The 23430-nt window shown below is 37.2% G+C and overlaps 1 protein-coding gene across 1 annotated transcript in view; it reads left to right on the forward strand.

Moving 5' to 3' along the window:
- CRIM1 (cysteine rich transmembrane BMP regulator 1) overlaps positions 1-23430 on the forward strand; it is a 248835-nt gene that overhangs the window by 221521 nt on the left and 3884 nt on the right. The window contains exons 14-15 of the mRNA XM_036752195.1: positions 10574-10768; positions 19351-19473. Coding sequence (XP_036608090.1) covers positions 10574-10768; positions 19351-19473 — 318 coding nt within the window. The remainder of the gene's footprint in view (positions 1-10573; positions 10769-19350; positions 19474-23430) is intronic.

Consider the following 23430-nt stretch of genomic DNA (forward strand, 5'->3'; position numbering starts at 1 on the left):
CGTAGAAATTTATCTTACCCTACAAGAAAGGAAGGGAAAAGGGGATAGAGGGGAGGGGGGTGATAGAGGGGAGGGCTGACTGGGGAACAGGGCAACCAGAATATATGCCATCTTGGAGTAGGGGGGAAGGGTCGAAATGGGGAGAAAATTTGTAATTCGAACTTTTGTGAAAATCAATGCTGAAAACTAAATATGTTAAATAAATAAATTTAAATAAAAAAAATAAATAGTGGGGAAAAAAAAGAAACCTAAAAGCATTATGGAAATGAAAGGTAGTAATAGTTGTTTTCCCTTCATTGAGTAACTGCAGCTTTGAGTTCTCCTGTGGGTGAAACACTAAGATGATTTTCTTGCAAATCAGTCTTTTATCCAGTTAATATCTGAAGCTAGTTATTAGAAACTTCCCATTGAGCAAAAGACCATGCACCACTTGGTTAGCTCTGAGATTATAATGACCTTCCTATCATTCTCTTCAATCGGTATATACATAGCTATGCTTTCCTAATATTAGAGGTGATTTCTGTTCCTTAAATTAAACCCTTCTATTATGTATAGTATCATCTTCTTCTTAAATTCTTTTTCTGTAGGGTTATCTCTGTCAATCAGTCAATATCTCATGTAACATCTTCTGGGAAACAATCTAGTTGGTACATTTGCTGGCTTTATTTTAATTGAGTTCAGTATCCCAGGAGTAAAAACAATGTGGTTTATAACCAATCCTCCATTCTTAAGGTACAGATGGATCTTTGAAGTATTACATAGTGCATTTTCAAAGGTCATGATTTTGTGATGTTGCAACCACTTTCCCCTTTGTGTCAGTTTTCTGAGAGAACTCTCCCAATATATTTTCTTAAAGTGAAAACATCTGTGCTCTGTTGTTAAGTGTAATTCTATAGCTGCTTGGGTGGTGATTACTGTGGATCTTTTTGGTGTATAGAACAGGTTCTAGTGCATCACTTTGTCACATAACATCAGTATTAGTCTCAACAAAGACAGAGTCTAGATTATAGTTTCTCTATCAGGAACTTTTAAAGTACTAAAAGACTGCTAAATTTGTGGCTAAGACTCAAATGGTATATCTCAGCCCACATCTCAACTGAATGACCTTTCTCATCATCTTTTCTTTATCACATGTGACATTGTGGCTGTGAAAATGACCCAGGCTTTATTGTGATCTAGATAAAGTCCAGGCAGCTCCTTAGGATTTATAGAGGTCTTAAGAAGATGCCTTATGGAAAGCCAGAGCTTCAGTGTCATTCAGTATAAGAATGATGCTTTCAGGTATGGTTTCCTTTCAATGCTATCGAGTGCCTTTCAGTGGCTAATCCCATCCCAGAAATTCGTAATGTGTTGGCTTATTCCTTTGTAATTTCTAGAGACAGAGACTATGACATTTGTAATGAGAACATATCTTAGTAGAAAGGCTCTACTGCTTGACTCCTATAAGTCCCTCAGTATTTGCTGAAAGACATATTAGTTTCAACCCCAAACTAGAGTCCATGTTGTAGTTACTAATGGCAGGGAGATTTGAATGGCCAGAATTATCTCTTTTTAAAGTTTAGAGAATGTAAAAAGACACTGGTTCTGGTAGCTCTGGAGCCCATCTTGAGTTATCACAACACATATCAGTCTAATTGAGTTCTTTCTTTCTTTCTCTTTTCCTTTCCCTCATTCTCTTTTTCTTTCTTCTTCTCTCTTTTTTTCTATCCTCTCTCCCTTTATATCTCTTTCTTTCTATCTTCCTTTTAGCCCCAAATCTCAAGTTGTACCTTAGCATTTAAAAAAACCTCCCTGTTCTCCAAAGGAGCTCCCTTTCTTCTCACTTCAACATTCCTTCCCAGCTCCTGCTGTGCAAATAAAATTATAGCGATCCTAGTTGACTTAGTGAGAGACTGCTGTGAATATGCCCATTATCTTGGGTGTCAGCTACAGTCATTATTATATGAAGGCGATGGCTAGATCAGCAGGGAGGCTAGCAGTAGCAATCAGGCTGTGGGAAGATTGCTGCTATCATTTTCATGTGGCCTCTTTTTTATTCAGGTGGGGATGTGAGCATTGACACTAAGGTATTGAATAAGGGCCCCTTCTTTCCCCTGGAAGCTTATACAAACATCAGCCAAGTGTAAAAACCTTAACTCGGGTCTTGCGCCCCTCAAATGGCCTGCCCAAGTAGTTAAGAGGCCCCAGGGGAGTTGACAGGGTCAATGGCAGCAGTGGGTAAGGCATGTGCAAGAACTAGACCAGCAGTCTGGAGAATAGGGAAAGCTCTTCTTTGAAACCCGGGGTGCGTATAGGGACATAGCTCTTACTGTCACTTCCTGAGCTTCCCAGTTTTATTTTGTACAGTTTAAAAAGATGCCTTTTATCCTCCCTGCTTGAACATTACTGGTTTTCTTTACTTTTCTCCTCCTTTACATCAGTGCTCACTTTTAACATGATTTCCAGTTGACAGGGAGTAGATATCAATGCATTGGTTGATGAACTGTGTGATGTATCATTTAGTGCTTCTGCTGACACAGTACTCAAAGTGAAGAATGTGAGACAGGAAAATGTGCTCTCTGTTTGGTGTCATGGGACCAAGTATTCAGGATTCTGTAGGGCTTTTTTTTTAAATTTACCCATGAAAGAGGGTGAAACACAAGCACTGCTACTTTGCTTTTGATATACAGAAGTACACTAAACACGTAAAAGTAATCATGCATACAACTTTAGCGAGATCTATAGTAATGTGACTTTTGGGGGGTTGGAGAGGGAACGTGTGAGTTTGTTAGCGTAGAGAGTTCCCCATGAGGAAACTTATCTCTAATATTGCAGATCACCAACTGTTCTGTAACCTCGAAGCCTTAGAAAATTTCCTGAGGCCCTTAGAGGTTGAATGACTTGCTTGGAGTCACATAATCAGTATGTGTCAGAGACAGAATTTGAACATAGGTCATCATGACTCTGAGGCAGGCTCTCTCTATGAAAAAAGGGGAACATTTCTGTTACTAATTCAGAGAAGCTTGCGTCTTTTGAAGTTTCAATTAAATGGTCCAGTCATTGTTGTTCAGAATCGGCCCAACACTTTTCCTCTTCCTGGCACGTGCTTTTTCAGCGACTGTTGAAGAAAACCATCATGGTTCTTCTGGACATCAGTTTCCTCATCTGTAAAATAAAGGGGCTGGACTAACTGGCCTCTGAGGCCCCTCCCAGCTCTAACTCTATGATTCTATGTCCCATCAAAAGAAAATAGAGAATTTCACATCCCAAAAAATAAATTGAATTGGAGGAAACAAAAATGTTAGGAAAGAAAAGGTTCCTTGTATATCTCTTGTCCAACTGTGAAAGTCTTGAAAAAAGAGCTCAAGCCATTTTCACAATAATCTAGATAAAGCTTTGATAGATATATTATTCCTAATGAACAGGATCAATCTAGATAATAGCATTTTACTTTTCTTTCTATATTTGGATAAACAATTGTCTTGTTCACTGTTCCCTCAAAAGAATTTTTACATTCTGTTATCTAATAAGTATACTCTTCATAGTAAAGCAGCAAATATTTATCAAGTTTTTCATTAAAGGTTTAATACAATTAAAATTACATTGGTATAACATTTGTGGGAGAAGAGACTATATTTTTAGATAATGACAGAATTGTGAGTGTCTGAATTAGTCTTAAAGAGGTTCAACTATGTTCAGTTTACATTTTGTTCTCTAAGGAGGTAATTTGAGGCAAGATATTGTGTTGCCCATCCTTTATGGTTTACTGATGTCTCTATATAATTATCCAAGGAACAAATAAATCTCAAATTTTTTCCCTCCTGGTCTTCAATTCAGCAAACAACTGTTGGGCACTGGGGATACTAATATACAAATGGAACAGTCCCTGCCTTCAAGAAGCTTATGCTTTACTGAGATGATATAACACATACACAAGAGAAAGACAGAACCTCCTCAGTTGTAGTAACTACAGGCGTGTGCCACCACATCCAGCCTTCAATCTGTTCTTTATGCCTGCAATTCCTTCTGTCTCTCTTCACTTGTCGAACTCCTTCTATAAATTCCAACTTATGAAGTGTTCCGTGATCCCCATAGTTAATAACAACCTTTCCTGTCAGCCCTCACATGCTATGTATACCTTGGAGATAGGGATGTTGCACGTAGCACAATGCTTTGCACGTAGTAGGTTCTTAATAAAAAACCTGTTTATTATGGTCTTTAATAGTATGACTTTTTTACCCTTTAATGAGGAAGAATGCATTCATTCATTCTCTCCAAAAGTAAAGCGAGTACAGTAAGTATGCCAGGTACAGCATACAGTTCATGTGCCTGTCCAGGCCAATCATGTATCATTCCTATGAGATTTCTTCTTTTTTCCACCTCATAATTAGCCATATGTATGACCAAAATAAAACCAAGTTAGTCCACTGAAATGCTATTTTAATCCCTCTGCCTCTAATCTTAAATACTCAAATAAAAGGAAGAAGGGCTGGTTGCGTGGTGAAGATAAGGTATGTCTCTGGCCTTATTTATGAAATCTAAATATATGGGATATTATTAGCAATAATAAATTATGCACTTTTATAAAGCCATCAAGCATTTATTTACACACTGTGCTATGCAAAAGCAGGTTAAACAGACTCAATTTCCACTTTTAAAAACCTTAACACTACAAACCAAACTGACTTATAGTTGATAATGTTCCTCAGAAATAAGAATTTCATCCTTTCTGTGGACCACCTCTGAGAATGTAGGAAATGATTGCTTTTAGGGTTCTAAATTACACCCTGAGGACTTGAAAGAAGCGGTGCAGTTTTCAGGACTGCCTAAGTTGTTTTCACTTTGGGTCTTTGCCTCCTTTAATGCTAGCATCTTATTCATACCCCACAGTATCAGTAAAAGGAAGAGTTTGCCCCTGTGAAGCAATGGAAAAAGCCAACCATGGAAGACATTGCTATTGTGATTTTTGCTTGTCTCACACCTCATACTAAAAAAAAAACATGGAAGTACTAAGATGAATCCCTAAGTCTCCAAAGACTCCATTTTAAAGCAATAATTTATTTTCTTCCGTGTGTAATCAGCCTCAGAGTAGGAAATGTTTCTATTACAGTGTACCCTGAAGTACCAAATTTGCTACTAATAGGGGAAGAGATTGGCGTAGTTTATTTATTTTGCTCTTTCACAGCAGTTAATTAGCTTTCTAATATAATTAGTAAAAACAACTCAGGAGTAAAAATGAAGTTCAACCTTGACAAACAACCCTTCTTTTCCCACAAAAAAAATCATGAACAAAATTATACATTTAAGATAAAATAAAGAAATAAGATAAAACAAACAAACAAACAAAAAGACTCACCAAGGAAATGGGGACATAAAAAACAGTTGGAGAATTCAGTTCAGCCTGAGTTAAGATTTCATATTTCCTCCCTCCTTGTATCCACCACAATCAAAAGTTTAAAAAAAATTACTCTCTCATGACATATCTGCATGCCATGGTTGAAAGGTAGCAACATTCTGTGACTTAACAGTAAATTTGTGGTAGTGTGTGTTGTATTATGATGTCTCACATGTCTACCTCCTACAAAAATTTTTTTTAATGTATATTTGAGCTCTCTGACTTAAAACATGCTACTGAAATTTCAGTAATGAGGGGTAAAAGGGAGAACCTTATCATAGTGTGTGACACATTCTTTTTAACACCCACAGAGGAGATAAATCTTTGTCCTTTGAGGGGAGATTTACTCTTGTCATACCTCCATAGCTTTCTTACAAGAATTCTCCTCAAAATTCTTCCCAACCAAAAGAAAAATCCAGGAAATAAAAATGGAAGCTTTCCTGTATCTTCCTCTACTGGCATTAAAAGGACCGGGTATATAAATTGAAACAAAAAATTCTAATTATCTTACTTGGAAAAAATTTCATTCCCCCCCCCTTTTTTGCCTTGTGGATTTTTTAAAAATGCAGGGTGTCAATTGGCACAGCTTGATCCTTCAAGGCCTTTAGTTCTATTTCTTCTAGCATTAGCCAGAATGTAAGGTCCTTAAAGGCAGGAACTGTCTTCTTTTTGCTTGTATTTGCATCCCTTATATTTAGCAGAACACATAGCACATAGTAAGCACTTAGTAAATGCTTGTTTCCTTCCTTTCTTCAAAGTTGTTTTGTAGTTTTCAGTTGTATCTAACTCTTTGTGACTCCCTTTGGGGTTTTCTTGGCAAAGATACTAGAGTGGTTTGCCATTTCCTTCTCTGGCTCATTTTTACAGATGAGGAAACTGAGACAAACAAGGTTAAATGACTTGCCAGAGGTCACACAGCTAGTAAGTGTCTGAGGCCAGTATTTGAACTAAGGTCCTCCTGACTCCAGACCTGGCACTTTATCCACTGTGCCACCTAGCTGGCCTTCTTCAAAATAGGAAGGTCTAAATATTTACTTGATAATTTGATGGATTCGTGTTCTCGTTGGTGTGAATACTCTGTTCCATAGATTACAACATTAGTGTGCAGCAATAGGATTGTTATATAAATCTCCAATATGTATTTATTAGTTCATGCCATAAACCCTTCTTGGGTTCTATAAAATGGCATCATTAAGATTCTTTTGTGAAGAGATGTTTAATTTCACAAAAACTTTCATTAGATTGCATACTCCAATATCTACAGTGCTGTTCTGTTTTGGCTTTAATGAAATGAGATATTGGCTAGAAGTCAAAGTAGTACTTTTAATTTACATTGACATATTGTGGCAGTGTGGTTCACTAGAAACAGTGGTTGATTTTAAGTCAGTGGATATGAGTTCAGATCCTGACTTATTACCTGAGTGATCTTAACCCTAGTAGGTCTCATTTTCCTCACCTGTAAAATGAAGGATTTAAACTAGAGGTTCCTTTCTGCTTTAGATCTATGATCCTATGATTTTATCTGAGATAATTGCTGAATTTGGAGTTCTTTGCTAAGAATTCCATTCTTTCTGCCATGGCTTATTCTTGGTAATATCTTTCATCTTAAGTTTAATCTGGAAAATACCTAATTGAGGGTTGTTGTTTTTTTAAATTTAAGAAGATGAAGTCAACTGACCAGAAAACTTTCTGTCACAGTATGTAAAAAGAGGTATATTTTTGTAACAATAGAAAGGGAAGACAAGTAAGAGAGATATTATCATACTTGATCTTAACATATTCATTCCTGTTCTATCCCTAGGACATTAGAATTTTTGAGGGCATAAATACAAAAGACAAAATGTTACCAACTATAATTTGGTTTTTCACAAGAAATCTCATTTAAATAGATTCTGAGCTTCAGTTTCCTCTTCTGCAAAATGAAGGAGTTAGATTAGATGGTGTCTAGGATCCTTCTCAGTTCTGTAGCTCTAACCTTATGCTCCTGTGACCTTTAAGATGCCCTCCAGCTCAAAATATTATGCTTATCCCATGCATGATCCTTTTACTTTCTGGAATAGTTTTACACAGAATCATAGGATAACTACTTCCAGCCATTCTGCTCTAGAATTTGTGACTGCTGGACAGAAAGGCCTTGTTATTCCTTAAGCACTTCAACTCCAGCTCCCTTCAGAATACCCAGACACATATTCTGCCCTTCCAGATTCAGTTTTTGTATCCTTTCCATCAGCAAATATTCACTGAACACATCTGTGTGTTTAGCACTTAGCCCAAAAGAACTGTTTTCCAAAAAGCTGTGCTCTAGGCGCCTTTTGAGATATATATGTGTGTGTGTGTATATATATATATATATATATATATATATATATATATATATGTGTGTGTGTGTGTGTGTGTGTGTGTGTGTGTGTGTATGTATATATGTATGTATGTATATATATGGAGAGAGAGAGAGAGAGAGAGAGAGAGAGAGAGAGAGAGAGAGAGAGAGATCGAGAATTCTTTTCCTTCCAGGTTATTCTTGTATGACTTCACTCAAGTTCTTCACTTACTGGCGATTGTTAAATCATATGCAGCCGTACAAGCAGGACCAAGGACACATAAGTCCGATCATGAGATTTCTATTAATCTGATCACTATCTAGTCACTGTATATTTTTCTCTGCATCATCTTTCCCTTTGTCAACTTATTGACCTTTACAAAGGCAAGTAGGAGTTTTCCTCAGAAGAATGTCTCCTTGTTAATTTGTCCCTCTCTATTTTCATTTGACTGCTGCCCAGTTGGTAATTATTCACAGCCACTGTTGGTTGAGTTAATGTTATGGGACTAGCCCTGAGAAATTGTCTTCCATTCATTCTGGAAAACTGGCAAAAGGAGTTAGTCCAAAGAAGGGTGAGCAGACAAGGAGGACAAAATCAGGCAAGCCAGAGAAGGTGGAAAGTTTTTTAAGTTGGAAAAAGGAGAGTAGAACCTTATTTATAATTAAGCTCCAAAATATTATAAATGAATATTACTTTTTTTACAAAATGTTTTGAAACATTTATTTTGCTTTAAATATTTTAAAGTTGAATGATGGTTGTTTTGTTTTGTTTTTTAATGTGGAAAATGTACCCAGCCTCAATGAGATTGAAGGAAATGATTACTTAAATGTTAACTCCTCATACTAGTATCACACAATTCTTGGTCCTTTTTATGGCTCTGCTATTGCTTATTCTTAAACTCCTGTTATTATGGGGAGGTAGGTAAAAAAAAGAAGAAACCAGTAAAAATTACTCAAAGATAAATTTATTTTGGTTTCCAGTTTGAACAAGTAGGGGGAATAATGTCATTGGAAATTTTTAACAAAGGCATACATATAAGCTCTACCCAAGCCATATATGTATGTATATAAAATCTTTAATTTTATAAAATTAGTCTAAGACATATTTCACCTATCTGGTCACAAGGCCTGGGGCTCATCCCTTCCCATCTTCTCCAGTAGATTCCATTCTTTAGTACCTCCTTTCTCTCAGTTTTCAACCTCTCTCTATCTGCTGGTACACACTGTACTGTCTTCCAACATGCCCCAGTCTCCTCCATCCTTAAGAAGCCGTCGTGATTCCTCTTCTCACAGTCACTCCTCAACTCTTTCCAGTCTGGTTTCAAACCCCATCACTCTACTGAAACTGCTCTCCAAAATTACCTATGATATATATAATAGCCAAAACCTGATGGTCTTTTCTCGGGCCTCATCTTCAACGTTTGTGCTGCATTTGACACTGTTGACTACCCTTTCCTCCTGCATATTTTCTCCTATTTTCATGCTACTACTTCCTCCTGGTTCTCCTCCTCCTATCTAACTGTGTCATCTCAGTCATCTCAGTCTCTGGCTCATCGATATCATAACCCCTGACCATAAGCTTTCCCTATGGCTCCATCTTAGTCCTTTTTCCTTTCTCTACACTATCTCTCTTGGTAACCTCATCAGCGCTCATGAGATTAATTATCATCCCATCATCTCAATACAGATTACATATATATATCTATAATATATATATATATATATATGTGTATAATATATATGTGTGTGTGTATGTATGTATGTATGTAATATGTATACGTGTATCACGTTTCAAACTGGGTACATCAGAGACATCTTAAACTCAACATGTCCAAGTGAACTCATTATCTTTTCCCCAAAACCCACCTCTCTTCCAAATTTCCCTTTTTCTATTGAATATTCTATTCTATTCTCTTTCAGTCTCCTAGGTTCGTGACCCTGGTGTCATCTTCAGCTCATCAGTCTCCCTCATGCCACATATATCCAGTCAATTATCAAAACTCATTCCTTCTACCTCCACAGTATCTCTCACATCCAACTCCCTCTTTTTACCCACACAGCAACCACTTTAAACTAATCTTGCCTAGATTATTTTAATGGTTTCCTGCTGAGTCTTTCTGCCTCAAGTCTCTCCCTATTCCAGTCCATCCTCTGCTCTGCTGAGTCATTCTTCTTAAGTATAGATCTGACACCCCTACTGAGTAATCGCAATTGGCTCTATTCTTCCTCCAAGGCAGGGGTTCTTAACCTGGGATCCACAGACCCCCAAGGAGTCTGTAGATGGATTCCAAGGAATTCATGAACTTAGATGGGGGAAAAATAGCATCTTTATTTTCACTAACCTCTAAATGAAACTAAAAAGCCTTTTACAACCTATCCCCAAACTATATTTCCCATTTCGTTGGACATTGCCTCCTGTGGTCTGAGATCAAGCTGAACTGGATTTCTCTTTCTTCCTCACACAAGACACTCCATGTCTTATCTTCCTGCCTTTGGACTGATCACCTTCCATCTCTGGAATATACTCTCTCCTCTCTTCTGACTCATAGAAACTTCAGGTCTCTCTCTTTCCTCAAGGTGCAGCTCAAGCACCATCTTCTGCATGAAGCCTTTCCTGATCCCTCTCACACTGTAGTATTCTCTACATAAATATGTGTGTGTGTGTGTGTGTGTGTGTGTGTGTGTGTGTGTGTGTGCGCGTGTATACCCATATACACACACTTGTGAGCTGAGCCTTGCAAATATATCCTAAAATTCACTGCAAACTTTGGAAAAATGACTACAATGGTTAAAGAATTGTACCCGTTGATTTCTTGCAAATGGTATAGTGTGGTGCTTTACCATCTGAAGAAGCATCATCAGTGTATTCTCTTCAATAGAAGATCCAGTACCAAAGAAGGCCGTGTGCCACTTCAGTGGGAAAACCTACGCAGATGAAGAAAGATGGGACATCGACAGCTGCACACACTGCTACTGTTTGCAGGGCCAGACCCTGTGCTCAACCGTCAGCTGCCCACCTCTGCCCTGTAGAGAGCCCATCAATGTTGAAGGAAGCTGCTGCCCAATTTGTCCAGGTAACAAAGCAGTGGCCCTCCCATTTTTCAAGTTATCTTTGTTTTGTTTAACCATGAGCGTGGGAAGGTGTATTTCATCCTATTTAATACACATTTCTCTAGCTGCTTATAGGGCAAAGCAGAATACTTGAGGAAATCTGTCCATTAGCTTATGTGCTGTGTTTTTTTTTTCCATCTCATAAGAGACCTGAATTCTTCTGATGCATGGGTTCTATGTTCGTTAGGTAAGAGTGTAGTCCTGTGAGTATAATGTAATAAGTATTGTTACTGCATCTCAAGGAAAATATGTTGAATAGTTGAGAACCATTTTTGCTATTTGCCCCCTTGCAAAACTAGACAGACATAATGAGCAAAAGGTTCAATAAAAGGGATACTAATAGACAAAATGGCCTGGGCTTTAACACATGACTAGATATAAGACCCAAATTAAAAGGATTTACATGAAGCTTTTTCCCCACCAACCCCTTTCAATTAGTGCTTTACCATATTAACATACACTTTTCTCTTTCACCTCTTACCATATCAAACATCACACTCGTGTACCTAATGAACTTGTCACCAACTACCACTACCCCACATCTGTACCTCTTCCCAAGCACGCATTGCTCTTCACATAGATTCTTTCCTCACATTTCCCCTTCCCCAAATGTAGCCTCTTCTCCCTTTCCTACTATCATTTCTCACTTACAGATTCCTGATATTGATACAATGCTTTGTGGTTTCTAAAGCTCTGTACCTGCATCATCTTGTTTAAGCCTCACAACATGCCCATGAGCAAACTAAAACTCAAATTTGCCCACAGTCACACAGCTAGTAAGTGTCATCTAGTAAGAGTTGGAATGTGATCAGGTCTTCCTGATTCCCAATTCTAGCACTCCCAACTACTGTTCCATGCTGCCTTTCCATAAATCTTAGACTTAGTAGTTGATCCTGTCTTTCTAGTAGAACCTCAGTAGTAGCCAAGCAGCCTCATATATCCGAGGACTGGACACCATGGGCTAAGAATAAGTAATCCAGTTGTAAAGACTCAGGCTGGAATTCTCTTGAGGAACTAAAAGTACCAAAGAACCCTACCACCTCCACTTCAGCATTGTACCGGATGGGCATTAAGTAGTTTAAGAATGCGGTTCAATTCAACAGATGTATATTTGCACACTGTAAGAACAGTAAGTAATCACATTGCAAGTAAGGAGTCAGATACAAAGATGAAAAAAAGTCCACATAATTCTTGTTCTCAAGGAGGTTTATAAGCTAACAAAGGATACCACAAACATACCATGCCTGACACATAGTAAGTGCTTAAAAAATGTTTTTTTCATTCAAGTATGGTCCAAGGTAGAATGTGATGAGATAAAAGAAAAACTCCAAAAAAATGCTCTAAAAAAATTTCAGAAGGAAGAGATCAAAGAAGGCATCACAAAGCTGGTAGTACCAAGTTGGGTTGTGAAAAGAGCCATAGGATTTCAACCAGCCATACATTATACATGTCAGGCATGGGGGATGGCTGATCTTAAGACACAGAGGGAAAAAAGTATAGGATACTATAAAAGACTAGCTAGTAACCCAGTGTGTCTGGACTTAAAGTGCAGAGACCAGAAGGAGAAAGGAAATTTTGGAAGACCTTAAATGCCAGACTAAGGATTGGTATTTCACAGCTTTCTTCCTTAATTGTGTTTGAATATGATGCCCTATTCAGTATAATAACTAGGACTCACAGACAGTTTATGGCTGTGTTCCTAATGTACCAGAACAGTTTATAAAGAGGTGGACATTTTCAGTAATCAAGCTATTAATTGGTATTAAGAGAACTAAGGAATTTAATTGAGGTTTTTTTTTTTACTGAATTGGCCACCTGTTCAGGCATTCTATAAATATGGCCTTAATTGAGTATGTGTGTATATATGTGTGTGTATGTATAAAATACACGCATGCATATATATTCTATTTCTCTAAAATAGAATTTTATTTAATTTTGCTGTTTTAGAAAGCTGAACTTACCATTGACATTCCTCCAAAATATTATAATATGAAAGACATGGAATAACGGAAAGAGAGCTGACCTAGGATTTGGGAAGTCCTGGATTCAAGTCCTGGCTCTGTGATCTGCAGCAAGTCACTTAACCTTTCAGTAGCCCAGCTAACTCTCTAATATTACAAATTTCAGTAAAGTTGAATTTGTTAAAGAAGTTTCAAAGCTAGCATATGACTTCATACACATATCTATATATATATGCATATGTGTTTGTATAAACACACATGTACACATGTATATGTATATACATATATTGTATGTGTATAAATTCATATACACAAATATGCAAATGCACGTATATAAATGGATAGAAAGACACAAGAGAAACAGAAACAGTCCAAATCTCCCATTTAAAGAAAGGACTGTGAGTTAAACTTTTGATGGTTTCACTTTGATAGTTTAATGTATTGATATGCTTAATAAATTCATTTATTTTATTTCCAGGCTGGAACAGGAAGAAAAAATAAGGCTTTTTCCTTTAGCTCTGTTTTTATTGTCCAGAGCTTATCAACTATTTCTTTACAAGTTTCACAACTTTTTTTCTTTAGAATTTTTATGTTCTTTATTAGATATTTGTGAACATGGCACATCCCAATAACATTGAAATAGTTTGAGCAATCCACTTAAGAGTTAATGCCTAAAATTAAGTCGGCAAATATTTGTTGAACATCTATTCTTTGTGAAGTAGTGAGCTCAACACCATAGAGAATACAGAGAAATACAAAACCAAGTCTCTACCTCACAGGACCCAACGGTGTAGTTGGAAAGACAAAGTCCAGAAGGATGAAGTTAAATAATTATGTAATAGGTAATAAAGGCAAAAATGTAAGAACTGACATAAGGTGGTATGTGAGTGGCAAATGTTAAGGTCTCTGAGTTTAGAGGAAGAATATGTCATTATAGTGGACTAATAAGGCTTCATAGAGGAGAGCCATTGGAAGTTTATACACAACGCGAAGTAACATAATGAAAATGGGGTTTCAGTAAATAATCTGATGGCAGTGCAAAAAAGGTATATTATAAGAGAATGGGGACCAGGTAAAAGACCTGGCAGTAGTCCAAGCATGAGAGGATAAGGTGTAAACAAGAGAGGTAGTATCGAGATTAGAGAGGAAGGGGAAAATGCAGGGGACAGGAAAGTGCAGATAACATGACTGCGTTTATATTTTATTTATTGAAAAAATTCAGATATTATCGAATACACACACAAAGATATACACACACACACACACCATTAATGTCTTCTGGTCACTATCTAGCAAATTTTTTTTAACTCTTTCGTAGTGTTCTTTGAAATTCTGAGTCTGCTGCTTTCAACTAAATGGTGCAGTAGAGAGAATGGAGTCAGAAGACCTGACTTCAAATCCACCTGCAGATACTTACTACCTGTGTGTGACCCTGTGCCACTCACTTAACTTCTGTTAGCTTGTTTCCTTATTTGCAAGATGGGAGTGATAATAATAGCACTTACTTCCCAGAATTACTGTGAGACTAAAATTATATTTGAAAATCATAGAGTGCTATTAAATGCTAGCAATTATTATTATACCCATCTTTAGATAAATGTAAAAGAGAATTGTGCTGTCTTATCTGGATAAATATGGGATTTCTGTTTATTTTCTCTACAAAAATGTGTATTTTTTAAGTCACATGTGCTAAAGTGTGACCTGCCATTTTATCCAAGAGTATCAGTGTGGAGGGGAGGTGTCCACAGAGTAACCCTACACTGTGCTATTTAACTTTTTTGTCACCAAATTGGATTAAGGCATGGATGGTATAGTTTTCATCTTTACAGGTAACACAAAGCTGGGAGGAATAGCAAACACAGATGACAGGATGGGTAATCCAAAATCCCAACAGGCTGGAATGATGGGCCAAGTCTACAAAGATTGAATTTAATGTGGATAAACATAGAATCTTACACTTGAGTTCAAAAAGTGAGCTACACAAGTATGGGAAGGAGGCATCGCCTGATAAGTCCACATGAAAGAGATCTGAGGATTTGGGGAACTGCATGCTCAGTCTAAACTGTCAAAAAGTGTTATGTTGCATCCAAGTAAAATTATATCCTAGGCTTTATTAAGAAGTATGAGATCCAGAACAAAAAATTGCTGAATCCACTGTATTCAGCCCCAGTGAGGATATATCTGGAGTGGACCCAGTTCTGGGTGCCTCTTTTGGAAGGACATTAATGAGAACCTTGAGGGGGTAGGTGGAATTTCCATATGGGAATTGGAAGAACTGGGGAACTTTTATCTAGGAGTGACATAATAGCCCTTTTCCCCCCTTTTTTAACATTTGAAGGGCTTTTGTGTAAAAGAGGGACCAGGCTTGTTCTGTTTGGCTTCAGAGGGAATAACAGTGGGTAGAAGTTGTAGAAAGACAGGTTTGGGCCTAAAGGAAAAACTTCCTAACAGTAGAGCCACTCCAAAATAGAATGTGTTGCATCATGAGATATCTGGCTTCCTTTCACTTAAAGTCAAGGCAGTAAGTCAGCAAGCATTTATTAAGTGCCTGTGGTGTTAAGGCACTGTACTAAGAGCTGGAGATCCAAAGAAAAGTGAAAAAAAAGTTTCTGCTCTCAAGGAGATCATAGTCTCATAGGGGAGACAAGATGCAGGCAATATACAAACAGGATGGATACAGGATGAAATGAGATAACAAGTACGCATTAGAGATGTAGAGGGAATTCCAGTGTGGGTATTTGTTGGCCTCTGAGGTCCCTTTCCATTCTCATTTCTGCAATTCAGATTTAATGAGAACTGAAAAACATGTATCATCTTCAAAATGCGAGGCAGCACAGGGTAAAACTAGAAACTAGAAAACCTGGCTTCTTTTTCCAGCTCCACTGATAGCTCTCTGTGTGATCTTAAGCAAGTCTCTTACTCGCGCACCATCATTTCTCTCTGTATAATGAGAAAAATACATTTATTCTTCTCTAACTCACTGGGATATGGTTAAGATAAATGAGACCATAGATACTGCCACTCTTTCATTGGTCTGTCCAGTCAACTAGATCTTTCTAGAAGTTTTACTATGAGAGCTTCACATACTCTGCCCAAGGGAAGATGTCAGCTCATCAAAAGAAAGGATTTTAGATACAATTACAATTATTACTTTCCATCTACCTCTTTCAGTAAAATTCACCCCCTTCCCCCATACACAAACAGCTAAAATGTTTATTTTCATCCTTCTGAATTTTTCTGCCTCTTTGGATGATCCTATCTCTGCTCATAATAATTTCCCCTAATTCTGATGGAGTTAAATCAAGTAATCATTTTTGATGGTGGCAAGTATTCTTTCCTCTTAAAACTGTTAAAACTCTGAAATTCCATAAATGTACTCTTAATTTTTTTTACAATGTGCTCTAGCCAACATGCCTTAAAACTGCTGGGCATGTCATGTTTTAGACTTTGGAACAGTATGTAGTTTTTGACTATGCATAGAAAGCTTGGGCCCAGGTAAGAAGAGAATCTGCAATGTTCTGTATTATCCAGAGCATAATATTAATTTTGGAAAATTTTATTAATCTGACCCAGAAATAGATGCCTATAAGTAAGGTCCTTTCAGTCAGTCAAGCAACCAGCATTTATTGAACACCTGCTATGTGCCTGGTCCTGTGACTCCAGCAATATAGATACAGAAATGAAAAGCAGTTGGAGGAGGGAGATCAGAAAAGAATTCATCTTTCTTGGTAATAGCTTCTCCTTTTGAGTATGGCGTTTGAGTGAATTTAACTACTTTAGTATAAGTGAGTATAGAAACTAGACTTTCTGTCTAAAGGAAAAAGGAAAGGAGTTTGTTTTAAGGAAAAAAAAATAAAGGTGTTTTACAAATGAATTTAGCTGCTTTTAGTAGAAAAAGTCCTGGGTGCAGTCTCCTTGAAGTGATGAGTGGTGACAACATTTAAGCATCATTCACCACATATACTCTTTATTTATTATTCATACAAGAGAAAAAGTCACTTTTATCCTAGAGAAATTTCCTCTAATTTTAAAATTTTTTATGAAACAAGTTGCCATGTAGAGATAGAATATTTTACACACTTGATGGATGACCATGAGAGGAAATATGGTGTAATAGGAAGGCAGATTTGAAGTCAGAGGACCTGTGGCTCTGCCACTTTCTCCTAGTGTGACCTCAGTTGAATCATTTAACCTCCCTAGCCCTTAGTTCTTTCATTTATAAAATGAGAGGTTGAAGTAGATGATCTCAGTTTCCTTCCAGCTCTAAATCTGTGATCATCTGATTATCAGTCTTTTATTATAAATGTAAGGGCAGCCAGGTGGTGCAATGATAGAGCACCAAGCCTGGAGTCAGAAAGACTCATTTACCTGAATTCATATCTGGCCTCAGACACTTCCTAGCTGTGTGACCCTAGCCAAGCCACTTAAACCTGTTTGCCTCAGTTTGCTTATCTGTAAAATGAGCTGGAAAAGTCAATGGCAAATCATTCCTGTATCTTTGCCAAGAAAATCCCAAATGGGGTTATGAGAAGTTGGACACAACTGAGAAACAACTGAAAATTATAAATATATCCTCCTAAAAGTAGGCCTTCTTAACCTGGGCTCTGTGAACATTTAAAAATAACTTTTGATAACTATATTTCAATATAATTTATTTCCTTTGTAACCCTATGTATTTTATATTGTGCATTTAAAAACATCCTGAGAAGTGGTCCACAGGCTTTACCAGACCACCAAAGGGGTCCACCACACACACACACACACACACACACACACACGCATGCACACACCCTCTCTCCTAGAGTCTCAAAGCTTTTTTATTCTGCTCCTAGCAAAGCAACCAAATGACTACTTGACCAAGCTTATATAGGCTTTGTGAATATATTTGTTACTTTTGATACTGACAGGTTTTGTGGAATCATTCTTAATATTAATCTTCTGTAGTGAACACTGACACTAGGAACTAGATGGTCACTGGACTAGCAAGAAGTCATATGTGCTGCATTTAGATGACAAACTGCAGCATAAGCCTAGCAAGGGAATGTTCACCACAGTTACAGTTACCGGGAATCCTACATAACCAATAAAATAGCTTTTTTTTTTTACCCTGGAGATTAATCATGAGGAAAAGCTCCTAAATCAGTTAATACTTGTGAAAGCACCTTAGCACAGTGCCTGGCATATAGTAGGCCCTTACTAAGTGCTTATTCCACTCTATTCCTTTATATTTAGGTCTGTGCTTTGGGGAACAAAACTATCTTTTTAGTAAGATCTGTTTTTGCTCATGGAATTTTTGGGAAATCATTGAGAACCATCATTTTTACGAGAGACTAAAAACCATGTGATCTGAAAGCCAAAGCAGAAGGTACAACAGTGTAAAAAACAGCTTTTGCCCCTTGCTCCAAATAGTTTTGCTTCTTGGTATAGAGTCTTGGACATGACTGAAAAACTGAATGAATAGATACTTAGCTCACATCCCCAGCCCGCTGGTCCGGAACTCTCTGACTTCTGCTAAGACTCCTCCTGCACTTCACTTAGGGAACTAGTTGGGTAGATATCTTAGACCAAGAATAACAGCTGATGAGTTCTATTAGTGACTGGATTTTGATTATTGTTTTTATGGGTGTTCTCTTACAAATGATCAGTAGCTTTATTGCAAAAACAATTTGTCAAAATATTAGACCTAGTCGTAGGGGAAAGGGCCAGCAAAATAATTTAATTATATTATAAAGTAAAGATGCTTCAGATGTTTTTTTCTAACAGTATTAAGCCAGTTCTTTCTAATTTCTTCAAGAAGAGCTACAAAAGTATCTCCTTTTTTGGTACCCATGAAAAATTCTTATTATTTTAGGTGAATCTCAGGAGATTCAGGTCCAGAAACATCTAGCATTTGGGACAAATAATATTATTCTTCTAACTTTGCTATCTTTTATAAGCCTGTTGGTCAAAGTGCCAAGATATCTCACCATTAGGGTATATAAATACAATTTACTAACGATTTTAACTGAAGAGAATAATAAACCATCCAAATGAATAAGCTACTACTTAACTTTACATTGGGGGTATCGCACCAAGTCTCCAATTCAGTCCCTTTCAGGGCAAGAGTGTGGGGTGGGGAAGTGGGCGGGGGGAGCAGGGAGGAATTGAGACAAGGGGAAAAGAATAGGGAATATAGAGGGACATCCTTTAGTCATTAAAGTTCTATTTTGTTCTTACTTTAATTGGATTCAACATAGCAAGACTGCCCACACTACAATATGAGTTTATAGTAAGTGATCCAGAATCAATGTTTATGTTTCAAACCACTGTACCTTCAGTTTCCTGATTAGAGGTGAAAAGTGAAGGTGCATATCATTAGCATGAGAGTGAAGGAACTCACACTTTATTTTGTGAGCTTTGGCTCCTGGGCTACCAAGCCTAATGAATATGTCTTTAGCTATTCAAGAAAACCAAGCAACTAGAACTTCACTTAGTATATGAGGAAAGAAATATTGAGTGAATGAGATGCCCAAATTGGTTTGAAAATAGGAAAACGATCATATTCTTACTCTTGTCATCTCTTATGAAATGTATCCCTTTTTTAGAGATGTATGTACCTGAACCAACGAATATTCCCATTGAGAAGACAAATCATCGTGGAGAGATTGAATTGGAGGTACCCATATGGCCTACCCCTAGTGAAAATGACATCATCCATCTCCCCAGAGGTAAGTTGTAGGGTAGTCCAGAATAAATGGGATAATAGAGGCAAAGGCATTTTTTACACGTGTTTGTCCAGCTGTTCTGATTCTCACCGTGGGCCTTTTAGAACTAGTAATGTAAGGTATGGATGAGCCCCTGACAGCTTTCAAAAAGTATCTTGTTTTCTACCACCGTTGTTACTACCCCTGATTTTGGTATTGAAAAAGTAATGTAATACTGCCTTTAAAAAATCCCCAGAGGCAAACTTTTAAATGGACTCCCCTAATAATTAGAAGCAGTTATTACATCCTAGACATACCTTCAGAAATTTGTTAGTTATTACATAGTAAAAAAAAAACTGAAAATAACTGTCTTATCTACTTCATAAGAAATAAAAGCTCATGGTCTTACAAAGAAGTAAGAGACTCAACATATTTCTGCACCAGAAAGTTCATGGGGAAGTAAAATGCTGGACTTGAGTCAGGAAGTTCTGCGTTCAAATCCTGCGCCAGACATTTAACAGCTGTGTCACTCTGGACCTCAGTTTCCTCATCTGTGAGATGAGAAGTTCAGACTCTATGTTCCCTTCCAGCTCAAATCTATGGTCCAGTGACATTAGATATCTGATAGTCTTTTTTGTCATTTTAAAAAGAAATTGCAGACATATAAAATATGTGATTCACTAAGTCTATGAAATCTATTCATAGTATTTAAGTATGCAATCTTCTACTATTTTATTATATGTAGTTGGACTCCATATAGATTTCATGTCTTACATACACTGAATTTTCCAACAGTTTGACTTTGTTCTTTTTAGTAATGTTCAGACAAAGATATAGTTAGATGAGTTTCCTTGAGGGCTTCAAAAGTTTTCTAACACTGAAAATGATTTAAGAAGTTACTGAAATATTAATTATAAGGTCAGTTGAAAAAAATTCAGTCATTAGTCAAGGAATATTTTAAAGCAACAAGATACAAAGAAATTTTAATTTTCTAGTTTATAGAATAATTTTTAAAAATTATTATTTCTTTGGATAGACTCTAAGCAGCCCTTGTTGCCAAGCAAAAGACTTCCTCTCGCAGTTTTCCTTTAGCATCCATTGCTCACCCAATAAGAAAATTCATGAATCCTCTATCAACTGTGAAGGAAGCAAGAGGGAACAAATGTAGTCCTCTTCTTCTGCCCTTCTCTTTTTGCCTTCTTCCAGTTGTGGACTGAATATCAGACCAGTGGGATGAACTAGAGAGGCTAAGTTCAATTAGGAGAGGCCAAAGTTATAGCCTTCCAAACCAGACCTGATGTCTTAACTTAAGCAATGGCAATGGATCTGGAGAGCTAACCTAAAAAGCGAAATAAGTTAAACCAAAGACTTTTCCAGAGCATTCTGATTGTTTTTGCTGTACATTTCCATTGTGTTATTAAGGGATCAGCTAAGAACTTGAAAGTCAAGATATATATATAGATATAGATACACACACACACATACACACACACACACACATACATATACATATATTTATTTAATTTTAAGTTATAATCAAGTTTTAATCATTCTCTCAGCTGTGGCTACCTAGTCAAAGGACCTGAGGCCTAATCTCAGTTATTCCATTTTCTGTCAGTGACTGCGCAACTCATTTCCCTTTTCTGGGCCCTAAGTTCCTCAATAACAAAAGAAGAACATTGGACTAGGTAACCTCTGAAGTCTTTTCTAGCTCTAAAGCTATGATCCTCAGATCACAGATTAAATATGTTTTTATTTTCCTTGCCAAGTTGGAACCATCATTTATTTACCTGTCCAGTGTTCTTTCTCAGCCTTGTTTTTTAATACTCCTTCCCCCTCAGAATTTATGATTCCACCCCAAGGGATTCATTTGATCCCTTAAATAGAAAGCTAGACTTTAATCATGTTGATAGCACAATGTTTTCATAGTTGAGAACTAAAATGAGAAGTAAAACCCAGTTGTTGAAACTAATAACAATAGAGACTTCTATTATCTTCCCTGGGGCATATATCAAAGACATAACAGAGAACTTCCCAAGACTGGTTAAAACAGATGACTTGGTAACTACTTAGGGTGATTCACTTGGGTATAATTCATACTGCCAAAAGAAACCTAAAAAGCAAGAATGAAATCTTGAGAAAGAAACTGAGACCATGGGGGGAATAGGTGGTATTACCATCATTTTTGCCTATTAAGGACAAGGGATATGAAAGAGAAAAACTGACTTTGGTGGTGAACATGGAGTCAAAAAATAGTGTCTGAGAATGAAAATACAAATTTCTGGACCACGGACTGAAATCACAAGAATGTCAGGCCTATTGCAGAGGTCGGTGAGAATATATTTTGTCAGTTGTCTTACAAATCTAATCAAAACAGGTTTACATTAAAAAGGTTGGGGAGAAAACAACCTCTGATCTCAAGATTTGAGATTCCTCTGGTGGAATAGGCGGATGAGAACAGTTTGTTCCAATGGCCATGAAGGCAGCTGAAGCAGGTGCCGTGGAGTGCTTAAGAGCTTGGTTAGACATCAGAGACGTCAAGGTCATCCGCTGCATCTTGAGCCATCACCAGTCATCTTGATTCTATTCTGCCACTGGATTGTGATGACTCTGGAGGAGAGAGTGAGGCCATGCAACTCTGTCCCACTTAAATCCAATTTATACATGAATCAAAAGAAAAAAAAAAGAAAAAAGAGGCCTATCACATGCTTAATAAATGCTTGTTGATTGATGGTGATAGGGGACTTCAATTATCTAAACATCTGCTAAACCTCTCAAGGGGATGCTAATAACTTCCTATCTTAACTCCATCCCTCAAAAATGGAGTGAATTCCATTCTGGATCTGATTCTGACCAAAAGAAAGAAAACTGATTGGTGGGCTAAAAATGAGGGGAGTGTTGCAAGGAAATGATCACTCCCTCCTAGAATTTGTCATAGTGAGAGGAAACATAGACTCTAGATTTTAGGACATCAAATGTCAAAGGGTCCAGAGGAAGGATAAATGGTATCCCATGGACTAAAATTCTACATATAAAGACTATGCCAAGAAAGGATGGAAACTAAAGAATGAAATTCTGAAGATACAAGAGAAAACAATGAATGGGAAAGATGTCTAAAGAGATTGATGTGCACACACAAAGAAGTCAACAACCAACTTAGTTTTTTTAAAAATGATTTGTATGAAAATACATGCAGGAGCTGATAATAGGATGACTATAAATAGTGTCATGATCCTATAAGAACCGTGTCAGGATAGCCAAAACTCAGGATGAGCCAAGAGCCTGGTAAAGAAAGTCAAAGACAACAAAAAGTGCATTGGTTTTATTAAACTATATTGGAGGAAAGAGAAGCATTAAAGAAGGGATAAGACCTCTGCTGAGGGTGGATAAAATGATGAGAATCTGACAGTGGAGGGAAGACGAAGTTGCTCAACTCTTTCTTATGATTTTGTTTTCTCTGTCGAGAAGACTGTCTTTTGGACTGTAGAGCACAGAAGAAAAATATGTAATAGGAAGTTGACACTCAAGATAAGTAAGGAAATAGTATGAGAATACTTATTTCACTTTGATAGATGGCCCAGAAGAACTGCATCCTCAGAGGCTGAAAGAATTGACAGAGGTGATTGTGAACCACTGTCAGTGATCTGGTTTCCAAAAAAGGGAAGAGAGCATAATCTATAAACTATAGGCCAGTGAGCTTGACTTCAGTTCCTCAGAACATTCTGTGCTGCAAGATGAAAGAAAGAGATGGTTAATGAACAACTAGGAAAAGAGGTGATTACAAAGACCCAGATTGGCTTCATCAAGATCATATTGTGACAAAGTAATTTTATTTCCTTTTTTGACAGATTCATTAGAGTAGAAAGGGGGAATGCTGCAAAAACAGTTTACCTAGACTTCAGCAGAATTTTTTGACAAAAGTATCTCATGCTTTTCTTGCAGAAAAGACAAAGAGAGATGGGCTAGGAAACAGTACAAGTG

Source organism: Trichosurus vulpecula, chromosome 3, assembly GCF_011100635.1.
Source record: "Trichosurus vulpecula isolate mTriVul1 chromosome 3, mTriVul1.pri, whole genome shotgun sequence".
Taxonomy (NCBI): Eukaryota; Metazoa; Chordata; class Mammalia; order Diprotodontia; family Phalangeridae; genus Trichosurus; species Trichosurus vulpecula.